We start from the raw sequence: 27,810 nt of genomic DNA, 5'->3' as shown, positions 1-27,810 counted from the left end.
TTACATTTATTTGGTAGGGTTTTATTTAGCACATGTCTTTGGCTAATTAGTTTGAAAACATTTATTTTATATTTTAAAATACCAAATGGCAATACAAATGCATGTAACAAAAATAATTCTAAAAATAATAATTGAGAAACTAATGTTTTAGTTTTTTTACTTGGATTTATTTACAATGGGTTTACAGCCATCACTATGAAAACAAATTCTCAAACAAATGCATAATACACATTATATAAATGAGGCACAAACTAATAAAACATCATCAGTGTCATGTGTTTTCATATTAATTTAAGCCATTTACATTGATGAACATTTAAACATCATTAAATTATGTAAACAGTAATATATTAAATTGTGTAAAATATTCAAATGCACTGTAATTGTAATTTAATTCAACTCTACACTTACTCCCAGGGTACTTGTGCAGGAATGTACAAGGTTTTGTTTTAAGTGCCAGTGGTACTAAACAAACATACAAAAATGTATATACACAAGCTGCAACAAAAGATACTATAGAATAGTTTCTGTGTATAATTGTGATATGTTTTTCCTAAAGTATTTACATGTGATATAGCCCTGATATATTCTTCACAAAGTACATGAAATCAATTATTTTTTAAAGATCTGTCTTTCTGGGGTACACAATAATATGAAAATTGTTCCCATCATACTAGTGTTCGCAGTTTAAACTTTGACCCCTTTAAGGATTGTTTTGGTACTTCAAGGTCCATGCCTGATACTAAAGACTCTAAGTCTTTTGACACTTTCATACTGCCATATGATGTATTTCTATCCCTAGGATTTTTTGTGTCAGATTTTTGATGGATATTTGGGCCACTGCCAGACAAGTTTACCTTGGCTGAGGGCAATGAAATGTCTGGAGTTGTAAAGTCTGTTTTGAGACCTTTAATATTAGTTGTTGGTGTATGAGTGTTGTAATACATGTCGTTAAATCGTTGAATATCAAATTGACGTGTTTGATTTGGTGTTGTGAATTTTGGTAATTTGAAATTGCTTTCTGTACCATCAATGTCAATTTCGGGAGATTTTACATCGAGTTTTGGAGCTCTGATATCAGCTTCAGAAAAATTCATATTTATGCCTGAGGTCTTTGGTCCATTAATGCCAATGTCATGGCCTAAATCTGGACTAAATTTTGGTGTGTTTACTTTGGGCATTTTCATTTTTCCTATGAGGCCATCAATGCTAATATCAGGGGAATCTCCTTCAGGTTCTTTAAGAGTTGGTCCTTTAATTTTGCCTGTTGGATCAGTAAGGTTTGGCGAATTAAATTCTCCTTTCATTTTAGGCAAAGAGAGATCCATCTCAGGTGCCTTGACTTTAGGTCCCGAGAGTCCAAAATCTGACAAATTAATCTTGGGCGTTTTTGTTTTACCTGATGGTAGGTGCACATCTGGAAGTGCCATGCCTTTAACATTAGCTTTGGGTCCATCAATGTCAATGTCAGGACCAGTGAGATCTGTGTCAAATTTAGGAGAGGACATGCTCAAATCTGGCCCTTTCAAGTCCCCTTTGACATCAAGCTCAGGCCCATTAAAACCATGGAGGCTAAATTTGGGTGTTTTCACTGATGGCATGCTGATTTTTCCTGAGGGACCATCAATGTCAGCATTTGGAGATTTCAGATCTATTGTTGGTCCTTTCACATCTCTGTCAGGGAAAGCCAGATTCATGTCTGGTGAACCTATATCTCCCTTAATATTAGGGCCTTTAACATTTGGCATTTTCGGTTTCCCTGAGGGAGCATTGATGTTGAATTCAGGTGTCCTGATATCAACATTTGGTTCTTTAAGTGATGGTCCTTTAATGTTACCTCTTGGAACATCAACATCTAATTCTGGGGCTGTAAGGTTTGGTCCTTTCATTTTAGGCAGTGAGAGATCCATCTCAGGGGCCTTGACTTTAGGTCCTGAGAGTCCTAAATCAGGCAACTTAAACTTAGGTGTTTTTGTTTTACCTGATGTTAGGTGCACATCTGGAAGTGTCATGCCTTTAACATTAGCTTTGGGTCCATCAATATCAAGGTCAGGACCAGTGAGATCTGCGTCAAATTTAGAAGATGGCATGTTCAAATCTGGCCCTTTCAAGTCTCCTTTGACATCAAGATCGGGTCCTTTAAAACCAGGAATGCTAAATTTGGGTGTTTTCACTTTAGGCATTTTGATTTTCCCTGAGGGGGCATCAATGTCAACATTTGGAGATTTCAAGTCTAGTTTTGGACCTTTAAGATCTGCTTCAGGGTAAGCCAGATTCATGTCTGGTGAACCCATTTCACTTTTAAAATTGGGACCTTTGAAAGTTGGCATCTTCAGTTTTCCAGAGGGAGCATCAATGTTAAATTCAGGTGCCCTGACATCAACATTTGGTTCTTTAAGAGTTGGTCCCTTAATATTACCTCTTGGAACATCAACATCTAATTCTGGTGCTGTAAGGTTTGGTCCTTTCATTTTAGGCAGTGAGAGATCCATCTCAGGGGCCTTGACTTTAGGTCCTGAGAGTCCTAAATCAGGCAACTTAAACTTAGGTGTTTTTGTTTTACCTGATGGTAGATGCACATCTGGAAGTGTCATGCCTTTAACATTAGCTTTGGGTCCATTAATATCAAGGTCAGGATCAGTGAGATCTGCATCAAATTTAGGAGAGGGCATGCTCAAATCTGGCCTTTTCAAATCCCCTTTGACATCAAGATTGGGTCCTTTAAAACCAGGAATGCTAAATTTGGGTGTTTTCACTTTTGGCATTTTGATTTTTCCTGAGGGGCCATCAATGTCAGCATTTGGAGAGTTCCAATCTAGTTTTGGTCCTTTCAAGTCTGTTTCAGGGAAAGCCAAATTCATGTCTGGTGAACCCATTTCACCTTTAAAATTGGGACCTTTGATAGTTGGCATTTTCAGTTTTCCAGAGGGAGCATCAATGTTAAATTCAGGTGCCCTGACATCAACATTTGGTTCTTTAAGCGATGGGCCCTTAATTCTACCTGCTGGGACATCAACATCTAATTCTGGGGCTGTAAGGTTTGGTCCTTTCATTTTAGGCAGTGAGAGATCCATCTCAGGTCCCTTGACTTTAGGTCCTGAGAGTCCTAAATCAGAGAACTTAAACTTAGGTGTTTTTGTTTTACCTGATGGTAGGTTCACATCTGGAAGTGTCATGCCTTTAACATTAGCTTTGGGTCCATTAATATCAAGGTCAGGTCCAGTGAGATCTGCATCAAATTTAGGAGAGGGCATGCTCAAATCTGGCCTTTTCAAGTCTCCTTTGACATCAAGATTGGGTCCTTTAAAACCAGGAATGGTAAATTTGGGTGTTTTCACTTTTGGCATTTTGATATTCCCTGAGGGGCCATCAATGTCAACATTTGGAGATTTCAGATCTAGTGTTGGTCCTTTCACATTTCCTTTAGGGAAAGCCAAATTCATGTCTGGTGAACCTATATCTCCCTTAATATTCGGCAGTGAAGGATCTATCTCAGGTGCCTTGACTTTGGGTCCTGAGAGTCCAAAATCAGAAAACTTAAACTTAGGTGTTTTTGTTTTACCTGATGGTAGATGCATGTTTGGAAGTGTCATGCCATTTATGTTACCTTTGGGTCCATCAATGTCAAGGTCAGGACCAGTAATATTTGCATCGTATTTAGGAGAGGACATGCTCAAATCTGGCCCTTTCAAGTCTCCTTTAACATCAATGCCAGGTCCTTTAAAACCTGGAATGCTAAATTTGGGTGTTTTCATTTTAGGCATTTTGATTTTCCCTGTAGGACTGTCAATGTCGATATCAGGGGATTTCACATCTAGTTTTGGCCCTTTCACATCTCCTTCAGGGAAAGCCAAATTCATGTCTGGTGAATCTATATCTCCCTTGATGCTGGGGCCATTGAGATTTGGCATTTTAAGTTTCCCTGATGGAGCACGGAGGTTGAAGTCAGGTGACCTGATATCAAACTTTGGTTCTTTAAGAGTTGGTCCTTTGATTTTACCTGTAGGGACATTTACACCTAATTCTGGAGCTGTGAGATTTGGTGAGTTTATCTCTCCTTTCATGTTTGGAAGTGAGTAATCCATCTCAGGGGTCTTCATTTTTGATCCTGAGAATCCAAAACTAGGCAACTTAAACTTAGGTGTTTTTGTTTTACCAGATGGTAGGTGCACATTTGGAAGTGTCATGCCATTAATGTTACCTTTGGGTCCATCAATGTCAAGGTCAGGATCAGGAATATCTGCATTAAATTTAGGAGAGGACATGCTCAAATCTGGCCCTTTCAAGTCTCCTTTGACATCAAGCTCAGGTCTTTTAAAACCAGGAAGGCTAAATTTGGGTGTTTTCATTTTAGGCATTTTGATTTTCCCTGAGGGGCCATCAAGGTCAACATTTGGAGATTTCAGATCTAGTGTTGGTCCTTTCACATCTCCTCTAGGGAAAGCCAAATTCATGTCTGGTGAACCTATATCTCCCTTAATATTGGGACCTTTGAAATTTGGCATTTTCAGTTTTCCTGAGGGGGCATCAATGTCAAGGTCAGGATCAGGAATATCTGCATTAAATTTAGGAGAGGACATGCTCAAATCTGGCCCTTTCAAGTCTCCTTTGACATCAAGCTCAGGTCTTTTAAAACCAGGAAGGCTAAATTTGGGTGTTTTCATTTTAGGCATTTTGATTTTCCCTGAGGGGCCATCAAGGTCAACATTTGGAGATTTCAGATCTAGTGTTGGTCCTTTCACATCTCCTCTAGGGAAAGCCAAATTCATGTCTGGTGAACCTATATCTCCCTTAATATTGGGACCTTTGAAATTTGGCATTTTCAGTTTTCCTGAGGGGGCATCAATGTCAAGGTCAGGATCAGGAATATCTGCATTAAATTTAGGAGAGGACATGCTCAAATCTGGCCCTTTCAAGTCTCCTTTGACATCAAGCTCAGGTCTTTTAAAACCAGGAAGGCTAAATTTGGGTGTTTTCATTTTAGGCATTTTGATTTTCCCTGAGGGGCCATCAAGGTCAACATTTGGAGATTTCAGATCTAGTGTTGGTCCTTTCACATCTCCTCTAGGGAAAGCCAAATTCATGTCTGGTGAACCTATATCTCCCTTAATATTGGGACCTTTGAAATTTGGCATTTTCAGTTTTCCTGAAGGGGCATCAATGTCAAGGTCAGGATCAGGAATATCTGCATTAAATTTAGGAGAGGACATGCTCAAATCTGGCCCTTTCAAGTCCCCTTTGACATCAAGATCGGGTCCTTTAAAACCAGGAAGGCTAAATTTGGGTGTTTTCATTTTAGGCATTTTGATTTTCCCTGAGGGGCCATCAAGGTCAACATTTGGAGATTTCAGATCTAGTGTTGGTCCTTTCACATCTCCTCTAGGGAAAGCCAAATTCATGTCTGGTGAACCTATATCTCCCTTAATATTGGGACCTTTGAAATTTGGCATTTTCAGTTTTCCTGAGGGGGCATCAATGTCAAGGTCAGGATCAGCAATATCTGCATTAAATTTAGGAGAGGACATGCTCAAATCTGGCCCTTTCAAGTCCCCTTTGACATCAAGATCGGGTCCTTTAAAACCAGGAAGGCTAAATTTGGGTGTTTTCATTTTAGGCATTTTGATTTTCCCTGAGGGGCCATCAAGGTCAACATTTGGAGATTTCAGATCTAGTGTTGGTCCTTTCACATCTCCTCTAGGGAAAGCCAAATTCATGTCTGGTGAACCTATATCTCCCTTAATATTGGGACCTTTGAAATTTGGCATTTTCAGTTTTCCTGAAGGGGCATCAATGTCAAGGTCAGGATCAGGAATATCTGCATTAAATTTAGGAGAGGACATGCTCAAATCTGGCCCTTTCAAGTCCCCTTTGACATCAAGATCGGGTCCTTTAAAACCAGGAAGGCTAAATTTGGGTGTTTTCATTTTAGGCATTTTGATTTTCCCTGAGGGGCCATCAAGGTCAACATTTGGAGATTTCAGATCTAGTGTTGGTCCTTTCACATCTCCTCTAGGGAAAGCCAAATTCATGTCTGGTGAACCTATATCTCCCTTAATATTGGGACCTTTGAAATTTGGCATTTTCAGTTTTCCTGAGGGGGCATCAATGTCAAGGTCAGGATCAGCAATATCTGCATTAAATTTAGGAGAGGACATGCTCAAATCTGGCCCTTTCAAGTCCCCTTTGACATCAAGATCGGGTCCTTTAAAACCAGGAAGGCTAAATTTGGGTGTTTTCATTTTAGGCATTTTGATTTTCCCTGAGGGGCCATCAAGGTCAACATTTGGAGATTTCAGATCTAGTGTTGGTCCTTTCACATCTCCTCTAGGGAAAGCCAAATTCATGTCTGGTGAACCTATATCTCCCTTAATATTGGGACCTTTGAAATTTGGCATTTTCAGTTTTCCTGAAGGGGCATCAATATTAAATCCAGGTGCCCTAATATCAAAGTTTGGTTCTTTAAGAGTTGGTCCTTTAATTTTACCTTTGGGAACATCAATATCAAGCTCTGGGGCTGTGAGATTTGGTGACTGTATCCCTCCTTTCATTTTAGGTAGAGAGAGGTCTGCGTCAGGGAAAGCCAAATTCATGTCTGGTGACCCTATATCTCCCTTAGGGCCTTTGAATTTTGGCAATTTCAGTTTCCCTGAGGGAGCATTGATGTTGAATTCAGGTGCTCTGATATCAGCTTTTGGTTCTTTAATTGTTGGCCCTTCGATTTTACCTGTAGGGAAATCAACATCTAAATCTGGTGCTGTGAGATTTGGTGAATTTATCTGTCCTTTCATTTTAGGCAGAGAAAGATCCATCTCAGGTGCCTTTACATTAGATATTGAGTGTCCAAAATCAGGCATCTTGAATTTAGGCATTTTTGATTTACCAGATGGTAGGTCCATATTTGGTAGGGTCACACCCTTAAGGTCTGCTTTGGGCCCATCAATGTCAATATCAGGAACATCTGCATCAAATTTATGAGAGGACCACATCACATCAGGCCTTTCCAAGTCTCCTTTCACATCAATGTCAGGTCCTTTAAAACCTGGAAGTTTTGGCATTTTTAATTTGGACATTTGAATTTTCCCTGTAGGATTATCAATGTCAATGTCAGGGGAGTTCATATTCACTTTTGGTGCCCTTAAATCAGCTTCAGGGAGATTCAACTGAATGTCTTTCTCATGAACCCCTCCTTTAGACACATGACTCGATAATCCAAATTTTGGTATTTTTATTTTTCCTGAGGGAGCGCCAGTATTAAAGTCAGGAGCTTTAAAGTCCTTGCTGAGTCCAGATGTATCGATATCACCATCTGGAACTTCAAAGTTCAAATGTGGCTTTTGTAAATTTGGCAGTTTGAGTCTATCTAGAGTGTGTGCATTGAGATCTGGGGTTGTGATGTCTGGTGAACTGAATTGTCCCTTAATCGTAGGTTGTGAGACATCAGGTGCTACTATTTTATGTGCTGTCGGTCCAAAATCAGGCATTTTAAACCTGGGTGTGTTCATGTTGCCTGATGGTAAGCCCACATTTGGAAGTCCGGTTTTCAGATTTGATAGTCCATAATCGGGGGATGACAAACTAAAGTCTGGGCCCGTGACGTCTCCTCCAACATCAATATCAGGTCTGACAAATCTTGGAAGGTTAGACTTTTCCGATTTCACTTCTATTCTTGGACCTTTAAAATCGGTGGCTGAGATCCTCCCCAGTCTGACATCATCTTGGCTTTTTCCTTTAATAAACCTCTTGACTTTAGTATTGAACAGCTTGTTGTAAGAATCCTTACGTAGCTGTAGAAATATTATGTTAACAGTTATATTAATTTATTTGATATGTATGTCAAATGCATTTAACACAAACCTTACTAATTACAACTGCCACTTTAATTCTACTTTTTATATAATTATATAATTTCCCTCTTGCTGTATGTTAAATATTATTTTGTTAGCAGAATAAAAAATAGCAAAAAAAAAAATATTATTTTGTTATTTTGTTAAATATTATTTAGTATAGCAATGTAAACTGCAGTTGGAACATACCTCATCTGGAGCTTTGATTCTGTCCAAATTTCCCAAGCTTTTACTGGATCTCATGTCTGGCCTTGACAGACCTCCATTCTTGTGATTGTATGGTTCAATAAGTTTCAGTATGTCAATCACTTCATTCTTCATGCCACCAATAGTTCCATCTCCTGCAATGGCAACAACTTAACACTTGTACACAAAATAATGAAATGAAGGTAGGTATATCTACATTCTGTACCTGAACTTTTTATCTGTTTGAAATTACTGAGTAGATTCCATCAGCTTCTATAGACAGATTGTCAGTTCCCCTCAAATGTGACTAGGAACTAGGAACCACCTAATGGACCACCGCTTACCAGATGATATTTGAGTGATGGACTATTTTCAGCTCAAATTTAATGCCAATTTGTAGTATGTAGTAAGTAGTATATGAGGCAAAGCAGTGTTGCTAGGATTTTTGAGCATCTAAAGAATGTTTATTCTAGAGGATGATTAACATAACTGGGCAAGAAAAACAATGTTCACCATCTGAAACAGAGGTTTTGCACCTGACACACTGGTACTAACAGCATACACACAACCAACAGCCAAATCTAAAAAATGTATAGTCAGATTTGGTTCTAAACAGTTTGTTTACATTATATATACAGTAGACGTATATACTGTATAGCTACAGCTGATTTACAGCTGATAAATCAAAAATCTGATGAATCATAAAAAAAATTAATTTACCTTCTTGATATTCTTCAAGGTTTCCAGAGACATTCACAAATCCTTTGTCACTATCCTCAAGCACAAGGCTATCAGATAGACTCCTTCGGTGACTAGTCTGAAGAGTATCAATACACATGTATATGGTATTCTTAACAAAGTTATATATATATATATATATATATATATATATATATATATATATATATATATATATATATATATATATATTATTTTTTTAAAGCAATTCACATTTTTTAATGTTTTTGGAATTTTCTATTCATTTTCTATTAATTTGAGTATACAGTCAGTAAGATACATTTTTATTTAATCAGGTGCAAGTGTTAAAAAAAATACATACCATTTTTTACAAGAGAGGTAAGGACTGAGCCTGTAAAAGAGAAAAAAGGAAATCAATTAGATATTCTGATATATTAGTAGGTCTTTATGAATATTTTAGTCTTCAAAAGCTATTAGATTTGAGCTTTCAACATACACATTATAAAATGCAGCATCAAGTAGGATGTGAGAAACTGAAACAAACAGCAAAGAAAGAAAGAAAGAAAGAAAGAAAGAAAGAAAGAAAGAAAGAAAGAAAGAAAGAAAGAAAGAAAGAAAGAAAGAAAAACAAACAAACAAACATTTAAATTCCTAAAACCATTCATTTAATCCGTTGTTAAATGCTGAGCCAATAAATGTTTCCTAATCAGGAAAATATCCATATTGTTAATGCATCTTTACTTGTAAATCATCTGGTCTGTTAATATTTTTAATTAAATGAAATATTTTTGTATTGCCATTATTAGGACATGCATTTACTTAATTTGGACAAATTGTATTTTTGGATCTAAAAAGTTTAACATAAAATAACATACATTTCCAGATTTCTAAATATTGTCAGTCCTCTATATATCACCGATTATTTTATCCCTAGTAAATTGCTCATTATTGTCCAATAGGATCATAGCGGTTTATCTGCGTATTGCAATACATTTGTGTTTCTAATTAGATAGGGCGCTAAATACTGAATTATTTATAAAATTTTCTCATTGTGCGGCTCATATTAATTCCGTATCATTCCTGCATTGAATCTAATTCGCAGCCGGTTAGAATGTGGTGAGGATATGAGGAGTGTGTTCACCACAACAGCTCTTTGGGGACAATACAAAAACAAACAAAAGTAAAAGAACGCATGGAAAAATGATACCAGGTAAAATCTGAAAGATTTAAAAGATTGAAGAACGTAACAATGGTTTCTTGTGTAAATCTCCTAATAGCGCTGCATTCTTTCGGGAATGATAGTGAGAGCAAAACACTGACCCGAAACCTTAAAGTATTTGTGTTGTGGTTCAGAAAACGGGTTTGACCAGAAGACAAGAGGTTGTGTGTACTGAGCCACACCTTCTGTACAGTGGCTAAAGGTGCTCCTGGGATACTTTACGTATTGATACCCGAGCGAATGAGCATGATTTTATATAAACTTTTGCCTTATCTATAATATCTATTACCTACTTCCAGTATCAATATATTTTAAGATACAGTAAGACAGTGTATATTTGGGCAATAATAGCATTGTTTTTAGCTTGGCACAAATAAATGAGACTTTCAATCATCATCAGTGTTAGATTCGCGAGTGCCTTTTATCATTTTCCGTTTTCATGTTTGCCAACTGAGAGACAAAATTAAAATCCAGAGAATTCATTTCCGTTCAAAAGCATACGCATGCACACACAACTTTGTTATAAACAATAAATGAACCATACTCCTAGTACAATAACATTTAGAGAAGACTACAGAATTATGGATGCAATAATAAACAGACAAATAATATAGTCTTACCTGACCTTGTATTAAAACTTCGTTTCAGAGCTGGCTGTGTCAATTTTCCATGTTGATATTCCAGCGCAGACAGAGCGGCCTGACTATGTTTACCTTCTCAATCCGCTGACTGTATGAGAGACAGGCATCTTTAAGGCAGCAAACACCTCAACAGCCAACAAACAGGTTTAACCTCAATCACACAGCTTTGGACACCCTGCCAAAACCACAAATTCCTTCTTATGACATATTTCCATCCAGGAAAAAAAAGCCCTCGTAAGAATACATTTCCAAAAAAACGTGTCCACACCTGTATCCCTCCCATATGACTCAGGTGTTCAACTTTCACAAAGGAACACCCTCTACTATTCCATTAAACAGCATAGATGTTCTGGGTGGAGTGAACACACCTTCTGGTATGCAGATTAAGTATCTGTGTTGACAACACATAATAAAAATAAATACTGGACCATTAAGAAGCTTACATTTCATTAAGAAGCTTCCTTATTAAGCTAGTTAAAAACTTCATTATTTAAAACAGATCTTTGATATAACAGAAATTAGATTGCTGCTTTGCAAAAATATATACATGACCTTTTGTCTCCATAAATATTGAGTGAGGTAGCTATATCTAATATAGCTTAATATAATAAAGCTCATAGCTAAAGAACTAGTGTGTACATGCAACATTTATGGTAACAGGCTCCTTATAAACGAATTGTGGTGTGAAATAAAGTAAACCATCATTAAAAACAGGTCAAGAATGACAACGTTTTCCAATTGTTTCCGTGTAAAATAGCTTTACTTATTCAATACACATTTTTTGAGTCTCAGTGTATGAACGTCTTATTTTCTGTATAAATTATACTAGACTTATAGTTTTAAAGGTGTGACGAGAGTACAAAACAGGTAGCAGATTTCTCACAAATTCGGGTAACAGATTGCATTTATATTAGCTCTAAAATGCTAAACAATCAAGACACTCATATCAAATGGGAAAGACGTAAATACGGTGTAAAAAATCTCATTTATCATTGGCATTATTTAGATAGAAATCAGTCATTCGTCTCTTCCGTGTAGAAGTTTCTGAAAAACTGAATCTTGTTTTTGCACAGAGCAGATGGGCTGTCAAACTCCACCACCTTCCCAGCATGCATCACCAGAACTCTGTCAGAGTCCATGATAGTATTGAGTCTGTTGGATGAGAGAAAGAGCGAGGTCACAGAAATTCAAGTGATTTTTAATGAATAAACATTTCCACATGTATGGCTTCCCAAACATACAAAAACATTAGCCACAAATTGCGATATGTGGGGTTTAAATAGAGACTGGTTCCCAGTTGTTCCCAATGAAGACACCACAGATGAACGCACTTAACTATTGTGATTGTTACTCAGCACCAGCTGTGAGAAATGCCTGCTGAAAGATTATTAGATGATGAGGGCCCCGTTTTTGAAGTCATCACTAGAAATCCACTTTCAGATTTCAGAAATTTCAGTTTTATCAGATTTGAGTTTTTTAAGAAACATCTATCTGAACTAGGAACCGCCTGTATGACTGGCCACACACACCCTTAGCAACCAACCTCACAATCTAGTCCTTGACAAGCCTTTCAGTAATTAATAAAAGTAATTGTTTATTACAGGTGACGTTAAATTAAACACTAATTTGAAGATAAAATCTCAAGTTATCGAATATAAGTTTTATTAATTTCCACATATTATTTACTGTTCCTTTTAAATTTTTGTTTTTAACTTTTCACTTCTAAGATCTAAGACCTGGATAGGTTTGGACACGCCTCTCTCATTAGTAGAGTATAAGAAGGAACAGGTAAATCTGATTGCTCTCTCGTGTCACAGCATGAAAAGCTTTCAGCCGAGAGTTTGAGATTTTAGTTCGAATCCATACGATGGCAAAAACCATCAATCTGCCAGGACTTGAAAACATTACTTTTGTGTTTTTAAGCAGCAATATGGAAAACATCCAGCATCTTGTTTCATGTGTCTCAGAGGAGGTGCACACTGGGCCTTACTCTACCTTAAGCTGTCAAGATGTCAAGCTGGCTATAGGGAAGGAACTGAGAAATAATTGAAATACGGAGAAAAATGGTGTTTAAAAAAAAAGAATGTGACTAAAGAATCCAATAATATTATAATAAGAGAGACAGTAAAAACAATAAGTAATATATATTATTATTTTTTAATTTTTTATTATATTATAGTTAAAACTAGGACATAATTAATGTTTTTTTTTTTCACTCTATAATCTATATTATATTGACTACATATTTTGTACTCAGTTCCATTTTTAGCTCTATTATCTTTTAGAATTTTAACTATAATTAATTTAGATTTTTGGAGATCCCACATACATGCTGCTTGTTCAAATAGGAAATAATATAGCACTTACCTATGTGCAATAGTGAGCACTGTCTTGTGCTTAAATCTTTCTCGGATGGTTTTCTGTAGCAGCATGTCAGTCTTGTGATCTACGCTGGCTGTAGCTTCATCGATACACAAAACCTACACAGCAGGCAATAAACATGTTAAAGCGAGTTATAACGTCCTGTGCATTATAACCGTGTGAATCTGCACGTACATTAGCTTCAGTCAGAAGAGCCCGAGCAAGACACAGCAGCTGCCGCTGACCAACTGAAAGACACTTTCCTCTCTCTCCCACTGCAGCATCCAAGCCTCCTGACAAACCGGAGGGGGGAAAAAGGCAAGAAACATATTTTCTGTTCACTCTTACAATGCACATAAATAACTATATAGAAATATGAGTCAATCCTTGGCACATACCCATCCTTCGAACTACATCTCCTAGGTGACATTGCTCCAAAGCGTCTAGTAGCCGATGCTCTGGGTGTCGCCCACAGGGGTCAAGGTTCTCCCTAACTGAGCTAGAGAATAAAAAGGGATCCTGGGGGATGATGGCCAGCTTGGACCTACAAAAGACATCACATGTTTGCGAGATTATGCAGGGTGAATAAAATAATGTCTCACTTACTCGCAATGTTTTTCTTATTTTCTTGTTTGTGTTTTCTGAAGAAATAGCACTTAAGTTACATTTTATAGTCTTTAAAAAAAATAACATGACCTTCTTGTGTTATAATTCTTGTGCTATAATGTTTTAGTACTAACTGTGTTCAGCTAAATCAGTGTATTAATCTAGAATGTCATGTTGAAAAGTATTCAATTCAATTGATTTCTATTGCACTTTTAACAATGGACATTGTCTCAAAGCAGCTTTACAGAAGTATAGAAACATAAAATAACAAATTATAAAATTTAAAGTTAAGTTACTATTTATGTCTAACATTTATCCCTAATGAGCAAGCCTGTTTTCTGTCACCCTTTGAATGTTTTTTTGTCCACTCAATTTTTCGCTCAAATGCTCGAACTACTACTTAAACAACAAACAAGGTATCTGTGACTGTACGAAGCACACGCCTTTCAATTTCTAATTGCTGTTGCTAACCATGTAGTTAACACTGCATCATTTCACACTGTACACCTCAAAAAACAGCCGTAAAAGTCATGCTAATCCTGCTTCAGAGCAGTTCTGCATAACCCCAGGTACAAAGCCATAAAAAGCTAACCCCACTTATAAATTACGAGTGTGAAGCATTCCTTAAAAAAAGCAAGGTTTTGAACGTCGATTAAGCACAGTCTGGAAAGCCATAATACACTAATCTGCATTGCTCACCTAAGTTGAGAGAGTCCGACTTGACTGATGTCCTCCCCGTCAAGCAGTATGCTTCCCTGCTTCAGTTCCACCATACGAAAAAGAGCCAGGAACAGAGTAGACTTCCCTGAACCAGTGCGTCCAACGATTCCCACCCTCTCACCTGGCACCACCGCAAAGCTGACACCATCCAGAGCGTTAGGCAACCCGGGCTGATACGCCAAAACTGCTGCATCAAACACCACTCGACCTCTCTCCGGCCAGGAAGCTGGAAGCTGGATAAAAATGTCAAAAGCCAATTTGTTTGCTTGCAAGTAATTGAATTAAATCTATATAAATATAACACAATTTCCCTTTATTCCATGTGGATTTGAGAATGAGTCTTTCTCTCACCGTGGCTTTGCCCTGCTGTGGTTCCAGGGGAATGCAGGTAGAATACTCCTCAGTACGTTCCACACTCACCAGCTGCATCTCAGTCTGAGCGTAGCTGAAGATCAGTCCTGACAGCAGGTTAGTGATGGATAGAGCATAGGACAGCGCCAGACCCACCAAACCTAACACCAGAAAACAACACAAAGTGACTTCAGCATTAAGTATAAACTCAAACACTAACAATGTGACATCAACTTGAGTTTCCAGAAGCTTTAATGATTTCAGATTTGTGTACAGATAAAATGTCTATATTTAAATGTCAAAGGCCTTTTTTCCTCTAATAAATCTGTCATCTCCCTTCCAAAAAAACACTTATATTGCCAAAAGTTTTGGGACACCCTGACATCAACCCGATAGAACACCTCTGGGATGAATTAGAGTGGAGACTGCGAGCCATCCAACATCAGTGCCTGACCTCACATATGTGCATCTATAGGAATGGTCAAAAATTCCCATAAACACACTCCTAAACCTTGTGGAAAAGCCTTCCCAGAAGAGTTGTCATAGCTGCAATGGGCGGGCCAACTCCATTCATGTGCATGCAAAGGCAGATGTCCCAAAACTTTTGGTAATGAAGACTAATTGGTAATTACTCATATCAGTTACATGTGCATGGCATGTACATGTCATATTATGGAGATGGTAAAAAAAAAAAAAAATAGCTAATCTTAACATTTCATAAAATAATTAGCAGATGTGATAGGGCCTTTACAGAATTTGGAATTCTAAATGATGCTACAGATGAGCAGAGACGCTTTGGGAGGAGACTATAAATGACATGACAGTATCATGGTGTCATTAAGATGATTATACAAGCAAAGAATGCTTTTTCATTGTTTTTTTTCTTGCATTGTTATATTCTTGTGGTGTTTTTCAAATCTGAGGTGAGACTTAACACATAGAAGCGACTCATCCAGTTTTCCCACGGCATCACTGAAATTATAATTAGACTCCATTCAACACTATTGAACTACCTGAAGCACTCAGAGAACTGAAGTGTCTGAATGCCACGTGACCTTGTCCACTCCCTGAACATTTGCAGGATCATCTCTCCCTTGGTGTTTTGGTACCTCATGTTGATTGAGCACTGCCCATTAATACATATCATCGTCACATGCCTTACTCTAATTATCCAAATATTTAGGTCAGGGTCAGACAGAAGGGCATGGTGTCACTGAGTAGTACAGATGGGTGTAGTGTGTAGGAATGGTTTCATGAATGCAGTTAAAGAACATTTTTGAAATATAAGCTCATGTTACGTATCTGTCTAGTATTAGTCATGAAAATCTATGAATATTGTAAATACTGTGAATACGTAATGAGAGTGAGGAAAGCCGAGGACCAACCTGGATCTACGGATCTGATCTGGTGCTGGATAACAGCGATTATACTAATTCCGGTCACTACAGTGACGCCAATCATCTGCAGCCGAATGTCTAGCCACTGCATGGCAGCGTTACTGATGAACACACAGCGCTGGTTCTGATCCAACCGCCTCTCATTCTCCTCCTCAAACCTGCACATTTAAAAGGATTATGAAGGAAATGACGTTTACTGGAAGACTTCAAGAGCGAACACAGAGGCTGCATTGAGAGCCTGACAGACTCTGTACCTGGCAGCGTGTCCGCTGGCCCGCACTGTTGCCAGGCCGCTGAGAGTCTCGGAAAAGTGTGAATAGACTGGAGAAAGAGTGAGGCTGCACAAGCGCTTGAGTTCACGGGAAGAGTGCCGATAAAACCTCTGAGTTTGGTAGTACAGCACCCCCAGTGGAATTAATGGGAGCAGCACCCAGGGGAGCCCATAGCTCATCACCACCAGCATTCCCAACAAGCCAAATACGTTAGCTAGAAGGATGTTGAGGACGAAGGGTAGCGAGTCATCTATGCTATAGATGTCTGAGGAGAAGCGATTTAGGACACGACCCAGAGGAGTGGTGTTAAAGAACGTCACCGTTGCCTGGAATTAAGAATGAAATACGGCAATATTAGATGAATGATAAATAAAATCATTCTTAAAATGTATATGGATTATTTTCAAGGTTTTGGGTCAGATGTCACTGCAATGATTTCTAGTCAATTCTATTACTTTCTTCATGAATACTTGTAAAATACATATATTTCCATATAAAGACATATAAAGTCCATATACATACTTCAGATATTTCTTTGAGTAGTTATAGATTTAGGATTGCACTCCAAGAGATTTTCTGAAAAACCCTGTCATTATAAGTTCTAGCCAGCAATATGAACACCTTTTAATGCTTTAAAAATCCTGTCACCTTCACATTATCTCTTCATAGCTTCTAAGCTGGCTAATACAACAAATTTGACAAGGTATCTGGCTAATGTTAGTGGTGAATATTAGGCCTATTGATGAATATGACTAAAATGTCTGTCAGAATGTTCAACTGGTTAGCTCATAAAGGTAGGTAGCTAATAATAGCAGTGAATATTTGAATAGTTTATGAAAACCCTGTCAGAATTTTACCAGGTTAGCTCATATTATATTAGCTCATATAATAATTATTAATCCAACTAAAAAACTCTTCTCAGAAATCCTAGCCAATATTATTTAGCCAGATAATGTGAATATTTTATACATTTATGAATGACTTAAAATTCCTGTCATACATTGGGCAGGTTAGCTAATGTTAGCTGTTAATATCATGTGAAAATCATTTACCAGTCATCTCGCTAGCTAGCATTAGCAGTGAAGATTCGTTTATCATAGCATTCATGAAAATCCTGTCAGGTTTGATAGTTGGCTAGGAAAATCTGTAAAATAGTTTATGCTAAATTTGTCCTTTTGCCTAATAGAATTTCTCTATATATATGGGCTCAACGAAATATCTTTATTTTAATTAGCGACTTTAATAAAACAACCCTGTTCATTTTAAACTGCCCTTCAAGTTTCCATTTATTTGTATTCTTTATTTCAATAACGTAATAATGTAATGATGCATGTAAAGCTGCTGTTGTACTGAATGACACTGCAAACACTTTTCATCTATGACTATAACACATCTTCACTTAGCATTACGGTAATCAAAGAAAAGGCTGAACTTTATACATAATGGTCTGTTATTCTGTAGGATTTGCTGATACTGATATTGCTGTATTTGTTTACCTTAAGCACACTATCCAGTAGTCTTCTATGGATGACGGTGGCAGCGTGGATTGCTCCATAAGCAAAAAGGAAGGCACGGGCAGCGGTGAAGAACGTATTGGCTACAGCTAGAGAACCATACACAGTCATGTAAAACTTCAGCTCTGAGCTCATATTGCCAAATGAGTCTCTGACTGGGAAGTGAAACCTTAAATGAAATGAATACATTTCAGTGAAATTGGAAATACTTTACAAAATACAGCATAATTCATAATTCTCACTTACACAAGTGTGTCTTTATAGAGATGCACTAGAGAAGAGACAGGACTTGCTGTCAGAGACACCAGTTCAGAGCCATTGGCTTTTAAGTTGGAGATCCAGTAAGACAGCCACCAATCAGATACATTCTTAGAGCCTGGGTACAGTTAACGCATAGGTATTAATTACAGGAGTAATTACAGGAAAGTTTGTCTAACTAGAAGTCATTCATACCTTGCATGAGAAGCAGGGACAAAAGAACAGATACAGCCATACATCCGCCCACCGCTTTCCAGTAGGACTTATAGACTGTCCAGGCAAGCCCACCCGTCTGCTTCTGCTCTTCCCCTATGGTGTGTAGCCCCTCCTCTGAAACTGGCTCACTGGTCAGCTCTTCTTCTTGGTCAGCACCATCTAATCATTAGCAAACCAAGATCTCAGCTCTGACTGGATTAATCTGAGTAAGGTAATAAAATACAATAATTACCTTTTTCCTTCAGTTTGCTCTCATTCATGCTACCCATAGGTACCAGAGATAAGACCTCCCGTGGTGTTCCTTTACAAAGCAAACCAGACCAACAAGAAACCTGAGCCAGCATTTGAAACATCTGTTTGTTTTTTTTACTTAAGGACAACTAGAATGACATGCGTATCTCTAGATACTATCGTGTATACTATCAACTGTACATGCTAGTGTCATTAATAATATTAGTTGTGGGTGATACCTGTTTTTACAACCGTCCCACCGTCCATCAGCATCACCATATCCGCTTTCTCCACAAACTCTATTCTGTGAGTGCAAAGGATTCTGGTTTTGTTCCTAAGAATTCCCAGAATGCATTTCTCCATAAGATGACGAGCCACGTCAGCATCGACTGCCGCTAAAGGATCGTCCAGCAGATAGGTGTCCTTGTCCTGTCAGAGAACACGACAAGGTTTTCAGCGTAAACCTGCAACCATGGATTTTGTACAATATTTTTGGATTTGTTTTGAAGTTTACCATATAAACGGCTCGGGCTAGAGCGAGCCGACTTTTTTGCCCTCCGCTGAGGGTCACTCCATTTTCTCCTACTTCTGTCTGATCCCCATTTGGCAAAATCTGCACAACATTCAGTACATTACAGTAAAGCACTGTGTGATTCATTTTGTGATTCTGTATATCCACCACTGAGGGGAAGTTATTCAAAAATAAAGCATAGCAAAACTAGGATTCATTCTATATCATTTATGAATACAACAACTGCTGTGTCAATCCTGGTACATTTCTCTATCTACTCATGAGTTGGCACCCCAACCATGGTGTCCCTCACCTGAGTCTCTTGGGATAGGATGTGTAGGATAAGTGGTACAGAGCTTTAAGTCTGTCCTGATACCAGGGGACCCAAAGCACAAGCGCACACACACAACTATTTACACACTACGGATAATTTAGTGATGCCAATCAGCCTACAATGCACCCCGGTTTCTTTCCCCAGTCTACCTCCATATACACAGGGCAGAGACGGGAATCAAACCCTGAACCCGGGACAAGTGAGAAAATTGTTTCAGCTCCATTTTCCCTATTAACAGGTGTCTGTGTCATATTTTAAAATCGTGAAATACAGAAATGAGCTTACATTAAGGTCTGCAGTGAGGGCACAAGCCTCAAGCACAGTTTGATAGAAGCCACTGTCAAAGTCCTTTCCAAACAGGACATTGTCACGCACGGTTGCATGCTGTATCCACGGCTCTTGGGCAACCAAGCCAAAGCCCTGCTCTCTGCCCTGGACGTGCACAATGCCTCCAACTCTATAGAGTTAATTTAAACAAATAGACATTTTTATATGAAGCTCTTTTTCATACACGTGTAAAATATCTATTTATTTGATTCATTATATGAGGGTGAGCACTTTCTGCTTTGCTTCCCGCTTGGGTGACTTGCAGCATTTATAAAAACAAATCCAACCAGGTTTCAAAATGATTTTAATATAAACGACACTATTCAATTGTACCTATTCAGTTCTCCAGTAATGGCAGCTAATAATGAGCTTTTCCCACAGCCAACTTTGCCAACCACAACAATTAGAGATCCCTGAAATTTGCAAAAGAAATAATTGTTACAAGGAGCACCAGATAAATGTCAGATAATAATTCTTTGCTTTTATACACTTGTGTAGTGTAGTGCTTTCATTTCCTCAGTGCCACATACCTTCTTGATCGTTAAGTTGAGATTATGGAGGTATAGACTTCCTGTTGGAGATGGGTCCTCCACCTCAGAGTTAGACTCTGGATCTGGCATTTTCCATGAGAAACTGGCTTGGCTCAACTGAATGACAGTTAGAGGATCCTCAGGAGATACTGCATGGAACATTTAACATTTGAATGAAGAGTTAAAAAATAAAACAATGATAAACCTATGCTTTGCCTGATTCATCCTTCTGCCTGAAGCTTTCTGTGCTTGTACATTTCCCTTTGGGATAAATATAGTATGTATGTATGTATGTATGTATGTATGTATGTATGTATGTATCTATCTATCTATCTATCTATCTTGTGACTGCTGTGGTCGCAGATGAACACCCTATAGATCTACACTTCACCAAAACAGTTTACGACCCTGCCTCACTCTTGTTTTAGTGGACAGTCTCATCTGAATACTGTAGACCTGCATGCTGTAATCATAATGCATGAATTTCCAACACACTGTACACTATTTGCCTTTTTCTCTCTTTCTCTTTTTTCTTTCCTTTTGAGTCTCAAGGCTTCTTTCTTGTCTCTATTGTGGCTTTGCTCAACAGGGATCTAAATCTGCATCCATGTTTCAGTAAAGCTGCTTTGTAATATGATCTTTGTTAAAAAGTTTTATATTGAAATTGAATGCTTTGAAATTGAATGTCAATGAAACCTATGTTGAATATCAGCCAAAACCACTAACTGGACCTTTAATCTCTCTCTCTCTCTCTCTCTCTCTCTCTCTCTCTCAATGGCTGCAGATTTCTTTCAAGCTGCTTTGAATTTAATACAATTCCACTGATGTTTTTTTGCTAGAAATACAATTAAATTGAATGTATTTTGATGATCATTCATTGCAAGCAGCAGGATCTGTTGGAAATCATGCATGAAGTTGACATACGTCGTACTATTTCCATGTCTGTTCTTTCAGGCTGCACAGAATTACCTCAGAAATAATTTTACTACCTTGGCTGTAATATGCACCGAAGTCTTGATCATGCAAACTGAGGAAGAGCTGAATGCGGTCCAGAGATACTTTGGCTTCCAGTGTTCCATTAAGAACCCAGGGGAAGGCATTGAGCGGAAGAATGAGCATGCCCACTAGAGCCAGAGTAGTGAAAACCTGGAAGCAAAATTTCATAGTCGGAATCAGGTTTTGATCTGATGCCATCTGGAGCTTCTTAAAAAAGATTATTTCAGCCAAATGGATAACACATGCTTCACATATGTATAATAATTTTGCTTGGGATGTACACCGACCACACATAACATTAAAGCACCAGCCTATTGTGTAGGTCTTACTTGTGCCCCCAAAACAACCCACTGAGGCATGGAGTCTACAAGCCTAATCAGATCATCACACTGCCTTCTAACTATAGTGCATCCTGGTGCCATATCCCCAATTAAGTCCCCAGCTGTCCACATGATGATTCAGACCAGGTTTCCTTCATCCATTGCTCTATAGTCCAGTTCTGACGCTCATGAGTCCATTGTAGTCCTTACACAGCAAGCTGTGATGCACTGTGTGTTCTGACACCTTTCTCACATTACCGACAATAACTTTTTCAGAGAATCCCCATGGACATCAATGAGCCATGGGAGCCCATGAGCCTGTCTCTGGTTCACCAGTTGTCTGGTTCTTTGGACCACTTTTGGTAGGTAATAACCACTGTATACTGGGAACATCCCACAAGACCTGGAGTTCTGGAGAAGCTTTGACACAGTCATCTAGATGTCACAATTTGGCACTCAGTTTCCCAAGCTTGCCCATGTGCCTCCAGAACTGACTGTTCACTTACTGCCTAACATATCTAACAAATGAGATTAGACATTTAGTGTTATTTACTTCACCTGTTAGTAGTTTTAATGTTATGGCTGATTGGTGTAAACATTTTTAAATGTTTTGGTGTTCAGTTTGACTGAACCACTGTGTAACAGTTTCCTCCCTCAAGCCATCAGGCTCCTCAACACCTAGAACTGCACTGTACTGAACTCAAACACACACTCAAACACTCATTCAATACACATCCATGTCTATAGCACCACCCACGTTAAAACTGTCTACATGCCGTCTTGCACATTCATTCAATTGCTGTTTTTCTGCCACCAACTGCTGCTATTATATAAGTGTATATATGTTTACAAGAACTCTGTTCATTTACAATCCTTTTATTTTTTATTTACTTTTTATTTTTTATTTACAGCACAATGTACTGTATAATATACACTGGTCAGTGCTATTTTGTGTATCTGTCCTGTAGTGTTTTGTATTGTCTGTTTGCACTTGGCCCCTGCCTTTCGCCCAATGTGTGCTGGGATAGGCTCCAGCAGATCCCCGTGATCCTAAGTAGGAATAAAGCGTGTATAGAAAATGGATGGATGGATGGATGGATGTTTGCACTAGGTTGCACAGGATGCACTTTATGTGGCTAGGACAACTTACTTTTAGTGCTTAGTTCTGCTGTTTTATGTAGCACCATGGTCCTGGAGAAACGTTGTTTCCTATCACTATGTACTGCGTCAGCTATTTATGGTTGAAATGCCAATACAAGCTTCTTGATTTGACCTGACTCTGCTTTATCACCTTTCTTATCGGAATAAAGACTTTCATGTCCTCCTGACTGCAACAGAAAATACTACAGGTTTTTGGATGATACTGTCCTGAAATGCTGAAAACTAGTACGGGATAGGACATTATTTTTTTTTGTTATGAATGTATGTTATGTTGACTTTCACAGCACAGTTATTGCTCATGAACACAGGAAACATCTTATCAATGTACATCACTGATTTTTCCCTATAATGTGATTAAAGAATCTTGCAGAGATGCAGATTTGAGAGTCAACTTCGGCTTCTCTTTATTCTGCTCACCTTGGCTGCAGTAAGACTGTTTCCAAGCAGCACGTACGTGATGAAGGTGAGGATTGAGATGACGACAGGAAGAGCTGCCCAGGTGTACACACACACTGCGTCCAGATACTTCAGGGCCTTCAGGTGACTCAGCTCTTTTTTGCGACTCTGAGTTATCTTCTCTGCAATGTGCTGCTCCCAGTTATAGAACTTGAGGACTCGGATTCCAAAAAGGACTTCGGTCATTAGCTTTAAAAAGGAAATAAATTTTTAAAAAAAACCTCAAGACTGTAACTGATTTTGTTAAGGTTTTATGTATTTGCTTACATACACAGAAAATCACAAGATACTGTTTGCATAAATAATTAAATATTAAATAATATTTATTGCGCTGGAATACATGATGGATTCGTATCTCTTGTCTTACATTCAGCCAAATGCTGCACTGATTTTCTATCAACTTTCTGTTGACACAACTACACCTACATCTAAATTTGTTTGTTTTAAAATACAAAAGCTGTGTAAAAAGGCGTATTTTACTGCAGGAATTTTATCCTAGATTTGTTTAGGTTATATAATAATCTTGATCTAACAAGCAAATTGTAAAAAGCTTTGCAAAAGAAAGAGAGAGTCTGGTTTTTTTTTTCCCCCCTTTCCTTTCCATCTTTCCATTATGGAATTTCTTTACTTTTGCACAATGCAGTAAAATAAGCAAACTATGTTGTAAACTAAAACTAATATTAAAAATATTCTGAAAATAAAAACAAAATCCTACAAGCACACATACTTGTTCTTCTTCGGTAAACAAGTACATCTTTACATCACCAGTAAACAAGAACACTAATGCATTCTTACCTTCACTCTGTTGTCCTTGTGGGTCAGCATGTGTTTATTGTTGTCCAGGATGCGGGCTGCCAGCACTTTATTGAGTGGCACTAGCAGAATAGCCACACCCAGCCCTCCCAGGAAGGCCACGCCCACCTGTAGGTACAGCAGGTACAGGGCCAGGATGAACTGGAAAGGAAGACTCCAAACTTCATGGAAGCTGTTGAAAAAATTGACCAGTCGGTCTGTGTCCGTGCTCATGTAGTTGACCACCTCACCTGTAGTGAAACGAGAGAGCGCTGAGCTGCTGACCCGAAGTGCTTTAGCATAGATAGTGGACACCACTGTGGCCCGAGCTTCCAGGGACACTTTTGAGACTTCGAAAACGAAGATGTTGCGGAGAAACGCTGCTAAGAAAGTGCTCGAGAAGAGTCCCACAGCACACCAAACACCTGTGCTCAGTGGAGCTCCCTCGGTCTCCATGAATCCCACTAGCCAGCTGAGAAGTAGAGGCCCTGCGAATGCTAGCAGGCTGGCCATTAGCTTCAGCACACCAAGGAGGTAGTAGCGTGGGCCAAAAGCCTTGTGTAGCACTTTAAAGAGTCTCACCTCGTGGTGGCTCAATTCTTCCAAGAGCTCCTCAGGCTGGATCTCACTGTACAACCCGTTCTCCTGGTTCCCTTCATGTGTTCTTGGCCCTCTGTTATTCAGACACTGTATCCAACACTGACTAAAGCGTTGAGTGACGGCTTTGGTCCGTAGCCTTTGGGGAAGTTGTAAAACATCGCTGGGTCTCTCCAGCTCTCCACGCTGACCCTGTTTCAGCTGAACGTTCACCCACAAGTAGAGAAACCTGGACAGACAGCTGCAGCCATCCTCTGCCACTATTTCACCTTCAGCAGGCTCTGGTACAATAAGAGGAGCTGCATCATCCGTGTTTACAAGAAGAGATTCCCTTTGCGAGGAGTAACAAGGAAAGATAAAGGCCAGCAAGTACAAAAGGATTAGGGCTGCACGGGTAACACACAAGATGAACCTTCCGAGCTGCAAGAGGTGCTCGTTACTGAGATAACTGCCATCCTGAAGGTAAGTAATATGGGTAAAGACTATATTAGGAACAGGAAGGAGTGCTAGGATCAGAAAAAATGGTGGACCTCGTGTCCTTCTGTAGACAGATCTTTGCAAGGACAAAACGGCCCCGAAGTGGACCAGCCACGCAATGACACCACATCCATCAGACAGGATGTTTAAGTAAAAGTCCTGCTCATGGAGAGCAAGCACCAATCCCAAATCTGTGATGAAAACAAAAACCAGCAGCAGTGCAGCAACAGACCTGAAGATCCAGCCAACAGGCGGTGAAGGAAGAGGAGGGCTGAGTCTGCAAAACAGCAATAATAAACATGTAGCATATGCAAACAAAATCCAATCACAATAAATCCTTGTGCATGAAAATCATACTAAATTTAACCAGTCAATTAGAATCTAATAATAATAAAACTTCTGCATTTAAACATTTAATAATATTCAGAATCAATCCTCTGTGTGTATCTTACCTTGGCACACTCAGATAACAGGCACTGAGCACTGCAGTAACAGCATGCACAAGAGATCCACAGATGATGTGGTTAAAGCAGGGACTGAGGGTGCCATTCTGCCACACAGGAAATGACCAGTCCTCCTCGGTGCCACAGAGCTCTGACATGATGCTGGAAGCCTGTGAACTGTCGAGCTGTTCCTCCATGATCAGCTGTCTGAATCACAGTCTGGACATGACGTCTGAGCCGAGGTTGAGTTTATGATGAGGTCTGAATCTCACCTCAGTACTTTGCAGCTGTCTCACACACACACATACACATACACACACAGGGCAGAAAAGAAAAAAAATACTGTTTCACTTCCTGAGTACACATTTCTCATATAACAACGGAAGATCCATGAAACACTCATCAGCAACTTTATAAGGTATATTAACTCTCCTCATTCAAGCAGGGTCTCCAATCAAGCAATTACATGGCAGCAACACAACACATAAAATCATGCAGACACATGTCAATGTTCACATCAAACAGCAGAATGATAATCTATGTCATTTTGACCATGGCATGATTGATTGTACCAGATGGGCTGGTTTGAGTATTTCAGAAACTGCAGTTCTCTTGAGAATTTTACACTACAAGAGTGTCAACAGATGTCATAGCTGAAATATCTTGATGCTGAAATGACAGGAAGACTATCTAACCCACGTTAGAGATCACATGAGGCAGATGGACTATAAGTGCAGAAAAGCACATCTAGTTTTACTTCTGTCAGCCAAGAACAATCTACACGGCGCACTGAATGGTTGACAAATGGAAAAATTTGACCTTGTATGATCTCGATTTCTGCTGAGGTACTCAGGTCAGAATTCGGCACCCACAGAACCCATAGATCCAACCTGCCATGTGTAAACAGTCCAGGCTGGTGGAGGTGGTGTAATGATGTGGGGAACCTTGTCAGCCCAATTATTCGAACACTTCAGACTTACTGAGTACTGTTACAGACAATTTACCCGTTTAACATTTCACAGATTCTTCCAGCATGATAACACACCATACCCGAGTCGTCTTTTTATGAACATGACAATGAGCTCAGTGTTCTTCAATGGCCTTCCCAGTCAGCGGATCTGAATCCAGTACATGTTCATATGTTTCCAATATAATTAGTGTATAAATTTGGGATTTTGGTAGAACTGAAGATTCACAGCATGATTGTGGAGCTGACAAATACGTCATCAATTTAACATGGAGCAGAGATTTCAAGGAATGTTTCTAAAAATTAGTTCTGCAAACAAAGGCAGGTTTCTTCTCAGTGTTAGTGTGGTGTTCTTAATAGAACTGAGGGCATGAAGCCTTTATTATCGCCACACATACATTACAGCACAGTGGAATACTTTTCTGCGCATATCCCAGCTGAGGAAGTTGGGGTCAGAGCCCCTGGAGCAGAGAGGGGTAGGGCCTTGCTCAATTGCCCAACAGTGGAGCTTGGTGGTGCTGGGGCTTGAAACCTGATCCTCCGATCATCAACCCAGAGCCTTCACCACTTGAGTCACCACTGCCCAGTAATGTAATAGTGATGGTAATTCATTATGTACTATTGTGTGTATGAAGTATTTGATTTTGAATTGATTAATGCATCATCATAACAGATCACAGGTTCCATCATTAGAAGATGTTGTACTCAGATGGAGAGGAACCCAAGAGGAACCAACTGATACCTTTAATGGTTCCCAGGACTGTTTTAACTACCGTCTCTCACAGGGGATGATGAATTCCCACAGTGTGAATGTCAACAAATACTACTTCACCACAGAACTGGCGCTAGTGAATGTGAATGTTTTTACAGTTCAATACGGATCACTTACAGCTTCTGATCATTCAATCCGCATGTCAGCCTTTAGAACCTGATAACTTGCACATCTTAAACTACACTTGTTACCGTCACATAATGATAGCAAAATAAACGCGCTAGCTGTACCACTGCGTTACTTAAAGAACCATTAAATGTGGAGAAACATTAAACTGGTTTTATTTTACTTTGCTTTAGCGTGTATCTCCTCTGTAACCGGTGTGCAGCAGGCTGTAAACACTGATGCGGAAGTGGGAATATTTACACATCAACCTTACATAATAAAAGTCCTGAGCGAACAATAAGAGTCAATTTCCCAATATTCGCCACTGACATTTGATTCCTTATTCTTATTTTAAATATATATATATATATATATATATATATATATATATATATATATATATATATATATATTTTTTTTTTTTAATCGTCCAGGATATCATATCTAAATATACCACCACAAAAAGTGAACATTATATTGTTCGACATAATTTATTCGTAATTTTAA

At 38.8% G+C, this 27,810-nt stretch overlaps 1 protein-coding gene across 4 annotated transcripts; it reads right to left on the bottom strand.

Annotated features, from left to right (window-relative positions):
• Nucleotides 1-189: 189 nt before the first annotated feature.
• abcc10 (ATP-binding cassette, sub-family C (CFTR/MRP), member 10) lies at nucleotides 190-27,546 on the bottom strand. 4 transcript variants are annotated; one of them, XM_058401652.1, is made up of 23 exons: nucleotides 27,488-27,546; nucleotides 25,469-25,746; nucleotides 23,946-25,293; nucleotides 23,112-23,339; nucleotides 21,207-21,363; nucleotides 20,218-20,366; nucleotides 20,021-20,100; nucleotides 19,646-19,817; nucleotides 19,030-19,128; nucleotides 18,755-18,944; nucleotides 18,517-18,585; nucleotides 18,264-18,443; nucleotides 18,057-18,186; nucleotides 17,793-17,979; nucleotides 16,279-16,622; nucleotides 16,013-16,182; nucleotides 14,628-14,788; nucleotides 14,256-14,509; nucleotides 13,349-13,494; nucleotides 13,146-13,243; nucleotides 12,957-13,069; nucleotides 10,574-11,741; nucleotides 9,086-9,120 (listed from the first exon to the last, which is right to left on the bottom strand). In XM_058401652.1, exons 2-22 carry the CDS (start codon nucleotides 25,654-25,656, stop codon nucleotides 11,603-11,605), a joined length of 4,602 nt encoding a protein of 1,533 aa, XP_058257635.1. In that variant the 5' UTR covers nucleotides 25,657-25,746; nucleotides 27,488-27,546; the 3' UTR covers nucleotides 9,086-9,120; nucleotides 10,574-11,602. The 4 variants fall into 4 exon arrangements, with proteins under 4 accessions (XP_058257632.1, XP_058257633.1, XP_058257635.1 ...); XM_058401651.1 differs by having other exon boundaries at nucleotides 27,316-27,540; XM_058401649.1 differs by lacking the exons at nucleotides 12,957-13,069; nucleotides 13,146-13,243; nucleotides 13,349-13,494; ... (16 more) ...; nucleotides 25,469-25,746; nucleotides 27,488-27,546 and adding exons at nucleotides 190-7,784; nucleotides 8,034-8,185; nucleotides 8,751-8,847 and having other exon boundaries at nucleotides 9,091-9,120; nucleotides 10,574-10,726.
• Between the last annotated feature and the right edge of the window lie 264 nt (nucleotides 27,547-27,810).

This window comes from Hemibagrus wyckioides, linkage group LG10, assembly GCF_019097595.1.
Source record: "Hemibagrus wyckioides isolate EC202008001 linkage group LG10, SWU_Hwy_1.0, whole genome shotgun sequence".
Classification (NCBI taxonomy): Eukaryota; Metazoa; Chordata; class Actinopteri; order Siluriformes; family Bagridae; genus Hemibagrus; species Hemibagrus wyckioides.
The sequence above is the reverse complement of the archived record's forward strand: the minus strand, read 5'-3'. Positions and strand labels throughout refer to the sequence as shown.